This window comes from Calidris pugnax, unplaced genomic scaffold (assembly GCF_001431845.1).
Source record: "Calidris pugnax isolate Ruff unplaced genomic scaffold, ASM143184v1 scaffold5, whole genome shotgun sequence".
In the NCBI taxonomy this organism is placed as follows: Eukaryota; Metazoa; Chordata; class Aves; order Charadriiformes; family Scolopacidae; genus Calidris; species Calidris pugnax.
The window spans coordinates 3,884,430-3,897,042 of NW_015090814.1; the positions used below are offsets into that span (position 1 = coordinate 3,884,430).

The 12,613-nt window shown below is 38.6% G+C and overlaps 1 protein-coding gene across 6 annotated transcripts in view; it reads left to right on the forward strand.

Moving 5' to 3' along the window:
* The window catches only part of LOC106886591 (chromosome unknown open reading frame, human C8orf34), a 231,210-nt gene that overhangs the window by 138,714 nt on the left and 79,883 nt on the right, over positions 1 to 12,613 (forward strand). For all 6 annotated transcript variants that reach the window (XR_001411693.1, XM_014939663.1, XM_014939659.1 and 3 more), the window contains one exon: positions 10,724 to 10,809. Coding sequence is in view for 5 of the 6 variants with exons in the window: in XM_014939663.1 (XP_014795149.1) it covers positions 10,724 to 10,809 (86 nt within the window). In the remaining variant the exon portion in view is untranslated. The remainder of the gene's footprint in view (positions 1 to 10,723; positions 10,810 to 12,613) is intronic.

The window sequence follows — 12,613 nt, forward strand, 5'->3', positions numbered from 1 at the left end:
TCTCTTCGATGCAGAGGCTTCCTGTCTTTTAATCTATGGTGACAACAGAAGCTATGACACTGATTTTTTTTTTAATAGAACAAGGTGACATGCTGCAGAGCTTTCCCATTATTGCTTCAGAACTCAGAGGTGCCAGCCACTCTCTTTACTCACTGAATTCACGATCCTCTGTTGTTTGCCCCCATAGATCTAAGGCATTTTTCTTCTGTCATTTATTGATCTGAAATATGTATAAACTTCTTTTAAAACCTAATCTTCATTAGGGAGCAAGAGTAAGTAGCTAAAACAGATGTAGAGTTTCACCAGAAAAAGAGTACTTTTACCTGTATATTGTTTAATAATATTTATTTAATATAATTTTACCATTATACTAACTGGCATAGTCTGTACTGGAGAACGTACATCTTTTTGTCTCTGTACCTGTGAATCTACTGAGAATTTTGCTGGCACAGTTTTAATGTTTTTATTTTTGTAAAAGACATTTGTAGAACAAATGGAGTAGGTCATAATTTCCTGGCTGTATGTTTGGGTGCTGGAGAAGCTTTGGATTTTACACCAGCATAAAGGAGTGCAGAACTTGTGGAGACAGTAAGTCAAGGTACATGAGATCAGAATTTGGATCAGTATGTTTGAGAACAAAGAATGAAATAAACTCTCCATAATATAGGCAAGTCAGGACAAACGATTATAGAACTTGGAGTTCTGTTACTGGTGTGGTGTTGAGGTTGCTAGGGAAAGGTGCAAGAAAACATTCAATATAACCAAAAAGCATGTGGGGGCTTTCAGGACTTTTGTTGTCTGATCTCTGTTGCTATAATGTCACTGGAGTTAAGTATTTGTTCTAGGGAAATTATAATTGAGTATTACAGTGATATCAGAGAGAGATGTTAGATGTAGATTTAAGATTTTAAATTACAGAAAGGGAGCAGATGATTTGAAAGGAAAGAAGAATAAAAAGGAAGTCCAGGTTATCCTTCACCTCATCTTTGGCTGAAATTCCCTTTGGTTGCCAAAGAAACATCATCATGTTCTATTTTTAATAAGTTTACTTTGTTAACAAATTCATGATATTCATTAATCTTACAAAATGTATATTACAGTTTTTGATCCAAATTAATGACTACTTCATAAAGAAACTAACTGTTCATCACAAAATATTTGTTAGGTGCTTTTCAACAGTTAACTAACTTTGAAATAATTTCAGCAAAATCAGTGATTCAAGCCAAAATTTCCTTAATTGAGATTCTAATACAAACATGACACTAGCTCTGTTTTTCAGGACTTGAGAGCTTTTCTTGAAAAAAAAGCTTTGAAAATGTCCACCGATCTTGGGTGAACACGAAACCAACTTTACTGCTCTTTTTGCTGAAAGACTTAAGGATTCTTTGCTGACCTTTCCCCTACTCCTCACCATGTTTCTCTAAAGTGAGCTGAGTCTTCAGCAAAGCAGATCAGGAATTTTCCAAGGAAATGTGTGCTCTTTAGGAAATAATGATTCACAGGAACCAAAAGGTTTTATAGAAATTATCCAGATTCAACAAAATTTAGCTGACACAGGGCAGAACAGAGAGAATGGCTGGAGCTGCAATTCCCAGGCATGTAATTTCCCGCTTCCCCCTCGGGGAGTGCCCTTTACTGTCTTGGAGCCCCTGGAGGAATTTTTCTTTATTACTAAAAAGCCAGCAGGAGCATCTGTATTTTCTTGAAATAACAGGTTTTCAGGATTTCTTCTCAAGTAGAATTTCGAAGTTTCTGTTGTTGTTCACCTCTGAACTAGAATTTGAGCAAATTTATGCAGCTCGTTTTTTGTATTTAAAAACAAAAAGAAGACCTGTGTACCAGAATTTGAAGGCCAGCCACACAGTAATTATCTAACTCTTACCTGTAGCTGTTTATTTGGGGATTAAAGGAGAGTTTGTCCAAAAATTATAACCCTTATTCTCTTCGGGGTTTTTTGTTCATTTTTGGAAGGAATAGAATTTGGTTATTTGAATTAAGTGACACATTTCTTGTAGACTATGTCAGAATATTATTAATCTAAATATAGTCGAAATTCCTCTGTCTGTGAGTGAACAATCACCCTCCTCTGAAGGTGAATCTCCTCTCCTGTTTAGTATTTGATTTGACACAAAAATTTCCTAAAACACTATCTTTACTATACACTAGCACGCTAGCAGTAATTTATAAAAAACATACTTTGAATTAATAGTCTATGCAGAGAACAAGTGCTAAGGAGCATATATCTCTCTATTAGGTATCACAAACATTTCCATTTCTTTGTTTTCAGGATATTTTATTCCTTCTCATTAGGCCATGGTGTTAGAAAGTACCTATGCTTGTGGTTAAGAGGTTTTAATTATTTTTATGAGTCTGATTTATTCCTTGGAAGTAATTTTTTTTCTTCTAGTCCATTATTATAGTAAGTATGGTGTTAATCAGTGAACTTATTGTTTTTTGGTAGCATTCTGCCATAACATGGAGTTTACTTTAGTTTCTTTTACTGCTAATTTTCTGAGTATCATAGGACAAGAGTGTTGACATAGTGGACAATCATAGTGTATGTCTACATTTGGTGCACTGGATGAATTGTTAGGTGGGAATTTGTCCTGCATCTCTACTTGCAGTCATGTACACACTCAAGTATAGACATACCCACAGTTGCCCTCAAAGCAGGACTTTTGCTTTACCTCTTAAAAATCCACTTTGCTGAACCCTAAGTGTTTCTGCAAATTTCAAATCTGAAAATGCATGCCAACTTTAAATCGTCGGGGAAAAAAAACCAATAATTTTAATTCAGCTTCCTCAACAGCTCCTTGTTATTTTTTTCCCCAAGATACAGTTTAATTCCAGTGCCCTGGAATTACAGGACTCTGCAGCTGTATAAGGGCTATGGCATTATTTTAGGGGTGATACAAGTGGAGAAATCATAGCTCCTCTAGCGTTACTCTCTCCTTCCATCCCCACTATACCCACACTTTATTAAGGACCCATTATAGCAAGTCATTTTAGGATGCTGTTAGGTGGATTTTGGATTCATATAAGGAATTGTATTGTAGGATTGTCTTGTTTCTTTCTGTACAGCTTCTAAGAGAGGTCAGCGTGGCGAGTAGGGCCCAAGAGGTGATTGTCCCCCTGTACTCGGCACTGGTGAGGCCTCACCTTGAGTACTGTGTCCAGTTTTGGGCCCCCTACCATAAAAAAGACATTGAGGTGCTGGAGCGGGTCCAGAGAAGGGCGACAAAGATGGTGAGGGGTCTGGAGAATAAGTCTTATGAGGAGAGGCTGAGGGAACTGGGTTTATTCAGCCTGGAGAAGAGGAGGCTGAGGGGAGACCTTATTGCTCTCTCCAACTCCCTGAAAGGAGGGTGTAGAGAGATGGGGGTTGGTCTCTTTTCTCAAGTCACAGGTGACAGGACAAGAGGAAATGGCCTCAAGTTGCGCCAGGGGAGGTTCAGGCTGGATATTAGGAAAAATTTTTTCACTGAAAGGGTTCTCAGCCATTGGAATGGGCTGCCCAGGGAGGTGGTTGAGGCACCATCCCTGGAGGTGTTCAAAAGCGGGGTTGATGTAGTGCTGGGAGGTATGGTTTAGTGATGATGCTCCTTGTTTGTTGTGTGGGTGTCTATTTTTGTCAGTTAGGTTGACAGTTGGACAAGATGATCTTTAAGGTCCCTTCCAACCTAGAAGATTCTGTGATTCTGTGATAAATCTGACATCTTTCTGAAGGAACAATTGCCATAATGTCAAAAACCTGTTGTCTTAATAGCTCGTGTAGATTGAATATTGATGGGTATCGGAGAGATCTGAAAACAAGACCACTAGTTCTGTCACACAAAAAGAAGGGGGAAGTGTAATGACATGCCATGTAGCTGATTACAATAAAGAAGAGCAATAAACTCAGTTGGACCTTGGATAGTCTCAGCATTTATTTTCTTGTCAAATAAGTCAAGTTTTGGGAAGGACTAGTTTTCAGACAGTAGTGACAAGTTTCCCCACTCAGTCTGCTTCAGTAATATCACTTTGATTAGAAGAAAAGATCTCTAGGAAATGTCCTAGTGAAGTGTGTTTGAAAAAGTAGATCTCATTTCGGAGATGTGCATATTGCAGAGAATAGACCTTCCTTATGTAAGGGTCCTTTCTTGTGTCTACTTCTAAATACCTGTAATTAGATAAAAATATGTAGGTAGCTCCAACTGTAATGTCTTTTGGCATAATTAAGTAGGATGTGTGATAGTATCAAAAGGACTTACTGGTAAATTTCAGAAATGCTCTTAGTTTTTCAGTCATGTAATGGGGAATATGTTGCTGATATGGAAGACTTACTGTTGACTTTAAGCAAAAAAAGCCTTACAGCATGTATTCATTCATACTACTTATTCATTCCTTCTTTAGTACTAACAGAATACACTTTGTTTTATGCAAATATATGGAAGAATCTGACTCTATAGTGTGATTCAAATAGATGGTACAATCGAGAAACAAGGGATACGCTGGATGACTGTTCAAGCTCAAAGCAAAGCTGATCTTGCAGAATGATTGTTCATGCTGTGACTTACTGTTGACTTTAAGCAAAAAAAGCCTTACAGCATGTATTCATTCATACTACTTATTCATTCCTTCTTTAGTACTAACAGAATACACTTTGTTTTATGCAAATATATGGAAGAATCTGACTCTATAGTGTGATTCAAATAGATGGTACAATCGAGAAACAAGGGATACGCTGGATGACTGTTCAAGCTCAAAGCAAAGCTGATCTTGCAGAATGATTGTTCATGCTGTGCCAATTAATTTCCAGCTGCTAAGTAATGCTAGACGAAAGATCAAGATGCACTCAGTGTTTTCTCCTGCTAGTAACGATTTGGATTGCCACAGGGATGTTATTCTGGCTTTGAAAACAAGGTGGAGGATGAGGAGGTTGCTATGAAGGGAAATTAAGTTAGTGCATGAGGCATTTCCTCGTGAAGTTGTGCCATCAGAAATGTTCAAGAGTCATTCTTGGAGTGCTAGAATGGGTTTTTCTGAAAAGTGAGGCACAAGAGAAGCTTGAGACTCTCTACAGCTTGATGATCTCTTCCAGCTGGACTCCACCAAACAGCCACTCGACAGGGCTCATCTAGCAGGCAGGAAACGTTGATCTGTGCTGAATCCTTAGCCCACCTGCACGGTGTACATTGTCCCTGTCACTACATTCCTGTTACAGATACTTACATGCTGCATATTTAACCCCTGGAAAATTCCCCTGGAACATTCTGTCATCCTGAAAATAGAAATAAGTTGAAACATTTATGGCCATTAGTCTGCTTAATTTCACTTTTTTTTTTTTTCTCTCTTTGCAACAAATGGGATGAAAGTAGGAACCAGTATCTGATACTTCTCTACGGTATTGCTTCTTGCGCTGCCTGTGGGATGAAATCAGTGTCAGTGAGTTGTTTTCCACCTCTGTAGTCACAGGGATTTACAAGTGTTTCATTAAGACTGTTGGTAATTGTGATACCACGGAACAATGTCCTCTGAGGTGTTGTTGGGCACTCAAAACTGCCAGTGAAATATCAAAGATGTTTAAACAGAGGTTGTCATATTCATCAGAAGGGGGTTTTATGGAGGTTATTTCCCACAGCCTCATTGGTGAGAGGTTACGCAACATAAATCACAGACTTAATCTCATTTTCATTTCAGGTTAGCAACTGGAATTCAAATAATACTTTCATCTTAGTATTTTTTCATCTGGTAAAATAGGTGACTTCTATTGAAATATCCAACTGTAATATCCTCACCTTGGTATGTGTCCTGTTCTCCAACAATCTATGTTTTAAGAAAGAAAAATACCCCGAGTGCTCGAGTTCAGCAATGCACTTAGCATAGGCATGATTTTAAACCCAAGAGTAATCTATTTAGATAAATGTGTTACTGAATGAAAACTGCAACGGTTGTTTCATATCGCTTTCATGCATGCTGTAGTAATTTTGCAATTTTCTAGTGAAAATCTAAGATGGCTGAACTTTTAGACAAAAAAGAAGATTTTGGGTTTTTTTAGGTAGATTCCTCCTACTTCCAAATACTGCACCATCACTACTAGAATAATAAACATAGTGGATAAAGGCATCTTACATGGAAATAATATAAAATCTTTGATAAGGTGATAAATCTTAAACATTTGTAGAAAACATTGCTTTTTCAGATATCAAGTGAAGAGGAAATGTTTTCCTAATCTCAATCCTGAAGGAATTAACATGTTTCCTTTTTGCTGACTTTAGTCACTGCCATTTCTAAGATAATACTGTGTGTGCTTGTAGATTGCTCAGGAGTGTAAAAAGACCTTTTCAAAGCAGTGGATGAAGGTAGTCTATCATTTCAATCTTGTCTGTATTTTTCCTATTTACTGTTTCCTTCCTCTGATGAGGCAATGTAGAATTATATTATGCTGTGACTCATTCAAGGAATGCAGATGAAATCATTTTGTCCTCTTTTTGCATACTGTTGTAGTATCATATTTTCTAAATCATACTGGCAGTACGACTGTTTGTCACACACCCACTGGCTCGTTTGTAGTGATAGACCTGGTCTAATGCTGCTGCACCCATCGGGTAGAATTTAGAATCATGGAATCATAGAATTGCCTGGGTTGGAAGGGACCTTTCAGATCATCGAGTCCAACCATCAACCTAACTCTGATAAAAAAACCATCACTAAACCATGTCTCTAAGCACTATGGCTGCCTGGCTTTTAAATACCTCCAGGGATGGTGCCTCCACCACTTCCCTGGGCAGCCCATTCCAAGGCTTAATAACCCTTTCCATGTAAAAATTGTTCCTGATATCCAATCTGAACCTCCTCTGGCGCAGCTTGAGGACGTTTCCTCTTGTCCTATTGCCCATGATGTGGGAGAAGAGACCGACCCCCACTTCTCTACAACCTCCTTTCAGGGAGCTGTAGAGAGCAAACTTACTCAGAATGTCTTTGGTCCTGAAGCCCTTGGCAGTTTTCTTGGAACAAGTCCTGCAGAATGCATTTTTGGGTCAAAGGAAATTGGAATATTTGCCTGGAGGCTGTTTGTCTTTGTGGTTCTCGAAGCTTCCACATGCAGCTGGTTGAATGTTAACAATGGCCTCTAAGCAAGAGATCACATTATGAACAGAATATATATGGAAAAAAAAATGATGGTTATCAGATATCACATTTAGACTCCCATTAAAACAATCAATAGCTGAAATATGTTTTGGCTAATAACTCAAATAGTCCATAAAGTATTAGTAAGATAGTATTTTTTAAGGAACTTGGTTTGGGGGTTGGTTTTTTTTTGTTTTGTTTTTAAGAGTATACATTGAAAATAACAGCAAACCAAAAAGCTAGCCACCAGTTTGGAAAAACTTGACTCTTTTTAGATTGCTTTGCAAACAAGGATATGACTCTCACATATATTGCTCTTTTAATATATCTCTGTCATCACCTTTGAGAAAGCAGTGGATGAAAAGTTCCAAACACAACATTTTGGTCATCATTTTCACTTTTTTTGCTGGAGGAATTTCTATCTGGTGTCTGGCAATAAAGAATCAAGTCTACCTTGGAGTTTATGCTTTTGTGTACATTAGTCTGCAAGAAAAAGAAATGAAAATGTTTTTGTAGTACCAGGGACCAGATAAGTGGGTCTCATATCTTAGGCCTTCCAACATTAATGATGCTTCCATCATGGTACAACACGCTTTTCTTGGAAGACATTCAGCAAGAATAAACCAGGGAAGAATGTAGCATAAACAAGGACAGATTAGAAAATACATCTCTGATTGTATAATAAGCTTCTGAAGCATTCAGAAGCTCTTCTGGATTTATGCTTCTTTCTAGTGTATTGATAAAGAATTTTTAAGCGTTTTCATTTTGCTGTGGAGGCGTCATGAGTAACATTACTGTTGAAGAAGAAATCAGAATACTCCAAGTAACAATTCTTTTGGCATGCAATAATACTGTTTGTGACTTTTTTTGTTGCTCGAGTCACATGAAAATCTATTCCGATATGAATGCACACGTAAGAAATACAAAAATAAGTTGAAAATTGGATGTGAAAATGAGGTCCAGATATGTCAAACATCTTATTCACCCATCCACCCACTCAGTTCACGCAGCCATCTCCTCCTACAGTGGGAAATTGTATGAAATGGCTTTTTTGACCAGATAGATTTAAAAGATTATTTTTTTTTCCATGTTTTTCAAGAGGCAATGGGCTACTTAAATAAATGTGATTTCTAGAGTAAGATGAGAATAATTTCGGTTGTTCATGTCTGGTTTGGGTTTATGAAAGCTCAGAATGGGAATGTATTATAAAAACTTGAAAATTCTGATGGGATAAAAGAAGCAACTCCTACTTCTAGATATATATTTTTTTATGACCGCAGTATAAGCAGAGGAAGTCGGAGTAATTTTCCTTTTAATTAAACACAAATAAAATATCAACATGGCTCTAGAGAAGAGTACATCGCTTCTGGTTCCTGCAATTCCATGCATATCCTTCTAAGCTTGAATACGTGCTTGCAGTAAATGTGTATGTATGTAATGAAGGAGGATAGCTCTATTTTAATGCAAAGGCAAATGATGCGATTTTTGAGATCTTGCTTTTTGAGTGGTTATTTAATTTGCAATTTCTTCTCTCCCTATTTGAATACCTTTTGATAATGGTCCAAAGTTATTTGCTTCTGTTTGACTGTCACGTTTAGAAGAGCCTGTTTAACAAGGTAGGTTTTTAAAGAGTTAGTAACCAGAGCATTACAAACCAGGAATAGAGCTATAAATGATTCATAGAAATCATTTCCAAAATTAGGTTTACAGCTTCTGGGCTTCATACTTTTGTTGCCTCGAGGAGTTTTGTGTTCCGTGGAACTGCCTCCTTAGGTGAGAGTTGTTATGAATTTACATAGAGCTTTCCATCATAAATAAACCATCCCAGGGGCAAAAAAGAAAAGGAGATAAAGTAATTTTGTGTGTGGAGGGAATGGTTTTGAGAAGGTACAAACAAATAGGTGACTTAAAATTCAAATATATTAGATAACTGTGAGAGTCATAAAATTCAGATAGGGTGAATATGGAGTTCTGCTTGGTCTCAAAGGTTAATTCAAAGTTTAGTGTAAAGCAACTGCGGAGAGTGAGAGTACAGAGGGAAAGGAACTTTTTTTTAAGAATAAGTTATTTTTTCCCCAAGGTTTTACTGCAATACATTTTTATGATTCCCAGGCTTTGCAAAATTGAATTGCATTTTTCTTACTCTTTTCATGCCTGAATAAATTCAAAGGAAGATAACCTTTACGTAAATAGCAGTTATATTGTGTTAAGAGCTACACACCGTTTCTTCAGAGCAGAATCTGTATGTACTTGGGATTCATCCAAAGAAGGATGGTGGGACTCCTGGGATGCTCATTTAAAAGAATAGATACAAGGACTATTTTTTAAATCGCTGTCAAGGCACTGGAGTCAGCTGAGGTGGGGGGGAAGCTTGAAGACCAAGCCTGCTGTAATTACTGTATTTTTCTTTTAAAAAGTAACAAAGGAGGGGGAAATATTCTTGCATATACTTCCCTGTGGTGGGTTAACCTTGGCTAAGGTCTTGCCCCTGGCCCAGCCACTTGCTCTCTTCTCAGCAGGACAAGGGGAGAAAATTGGATGAAAAAGCTTGTGGGTTGAGATAAAGACAGGGAGATTCCTTACCAGTTACTGCTGTGGGCAAAACAGACTTGACTTGGGGAAAATTAGTTTAATTTATTGCCAATCGAAACAGATGTAGGTAATGAGAAACAAGAAGACAAACATTAAACCCACACCTTTCCTCCCACCTTTCCCAGGTCTAACTTGGCTCCTTCACTCTGCACTTCTTTCCCTGCCCTCTGAGCAGGGAATGAGGGGTCGGGGTCACCCCTTAACAGCTCCTCTCTGCCCCTCGCAGAATCACAGAATGGTTGGGGTTGGAAGGGACCTCTGGAGATCATCCAGTCCAACCCCCTGCCAGAGCAGGGTCACCCGGAGCAGGTTGCACAGGAACATGTCCAGGTGGGTTTGAATGTCTCCAGAGAAGGAGACTCCACCACCTCTCTGGGCAGCCTGTTCCGGGGCTCTGCCACCCTCAAGGGAAAGAAGGTTTTCCACATGTTCAGGTGGAATTTCCTGTGTTCCAGCTTGTGTCCATTGCCCCTTGTCCTGTCACTGGGCACCACAGAGAAGAGCCTGACCCCATCTTCTTGCCACCCTCCCTTTCGATCTTTATAAACATTGATAAGGTACCCTCTCAGTCTTCTCTTCTCCAGGCTAAACCAACCCAGGTCTCCTCCCCAGGTGCCCCTCCTTCCTCCTTACACTTTTCATCTCCTCTGGCATGGGCTTTCCCCATGGGATTCAGTCCTTCAGGAAAAAAATCTACTCTGTTGTGAATTCTCCACAGGCCTCAGTCCCTCCAGGACATATCCCCCTGCTCTGGTTTGGGTCCTTCATGTGGACATCAGCTCAAGTGCGTGCTCCTTACCATGGGCTCCAGGGGAGTATCTGCTCCTCTGACGTTGCTGTTTTGGTTACTAGATGATCTGGGATGATATGATTGAACCACAGATGTTGGCTTTTCAGCAAAACTATCCTTTTCATTAGGACAATGTTGTAAGTAGGGTGTGTAGTCAGAGATAACACCCTTCTATGTCTTACCCATGGAATATGATTGCAAATGTTTTCATTGCATTTTTCCACACTTTAGATTGCAAGGAGATAATTTGGCAGAAAGGCCAGAAGATGTCTCCATGGTATCTCAAACATCTGAGGCAGCAGTGCCAGACTCTGATGGTAAGTTGTATAAATATTTGCTGCTCATAAAAAAAGCCCCAAACACCAACATCTTGAATTTAAGAGTTGGGGTTATGTCTGTAAAAGAAGATTAAACATTTCCAGAGGGTTTTCCTGGGCATTTGAACTCAACTGTTTACATGTCAAATCTGTTAGAAGAACCTGTAATGTGATATTTTTGTCATGGCTGGTTAGCACTCCAGAATAATTCCTAGGCATATTTTGGGAGCTGCCTTGGGCCAGAATTCTTTCTTATTAGACAGTTTATATGTTAGCACACTATTTCGGATGTAAAATAGCTTAATAGCTTAGACATTCCCTGTTCATTGCCAGTTGGTCTCTATGCCAGAAAATGGTCTTTGAAATATTTAATTTAATAACAAGTGCATCCACAAGATGCAAATAATATACAGTAAAAATAAAAAGAGTTACAGAATTTCTCCCCTGTTTTTAAATTAAGTATTAGAAATACTTCTCTGATATCTCCAAGCACTGCTGACTAGAATCAAAACACAACAAAAAGGAGTTTATACAATAGCTCTGAAGAACATTTTTTTCTCCTCATACAAACATAATAATACATTGCACTAATCTGCAGTCAGGACACTCAGCCTTACTTCAATTTCTGCTCAGGTTTTTGAACAAAAAAACACCTGAAAACTAATGAAAAAAGCACTTCCTAAGGGATATCTTGCCAGAGAATGCTCTGCTTTCCTATGAAAGATTAAGTTGATGAAGGTTAACTTTATCTTAGCTGTCAATGGAATGGAGACAGAAGGGAATAGAGGTTTGGACAGAGAATCTGCAGAGATAAATCTTTCATTCTGTTCCTTTACTGTTGGGCTGAACCAGCTGAGACTATGAGTTGGAAGATTTGATTTGCAGTTTAGTCTTCAGCAGCCACAGACAAGTTGGCTGTGTTGATTAATTAATGCAAAACAAATCAGACCTAACTTTTGTTTTTAATTATCCTACTAATTGTCTGCTATTTAGTGCTATTAGGTGCGCTATTGACTGTGATGGCAACCCGGGCTTTCACTCATTTCTCTTGCCTCATTTGTAAACCAATGTATATGTCAGCATTAGTAACTAGTATGTCTTTAAAGATAATTTTTTTCAAACTGATTTGTGAGAATGCATGGTTTCGTGCAGTCATGCCATTTGTTTTTCCTTTCACCTGCCATTGATTGTTAAAAAAAAATAATAGGGGACTCAGAATCTATTTTGAGATATTCTTATGAGCTTGATGAAGATTGTCAGCAGGAGAGACGCAGACGGGTGACTGCAGTCAAGCCATGTGAAAAGAAGGCAAAATTCTTCTGTTGTGAGAGTCATCCCCAGGAAGGGACAGGTGGTGGTGGCACTTGTTTGGGATGGGTAAGGGGATATGCAAGCATGAGAATATTGCAGCAGAAACAAGTAGAGTCTTTGGTAAGACACACATGTAGGAAAAAGTACTACATTTACTGAAACAATTTGGTTGGACCACTTTGCATGCTTCTGGATACTCTGTAGTCAGTATGGATATAGAGAAGATGGAGAACACGTTCCCTAAAGAACCACCTTCCATAAAAATATAGGTTAGGTAGGTGGGGGAATGACATCCATGTTGGTATAAACACATGTATCTCGTGTCTGTGAATACAAATGAACCTGTTAGTCATGTAGCTAGAAAATAGCGCAGCCCCTAGGGCAGAAGGACTGAGGTCAACAGTGAGGTACTGCCAAATTTCTGTCAAGAGGTGCTCTCAGAAATGTTCAGCCTTTCAAAATATTTTTTTTCTTCCTAAGATATTGGCTAGCA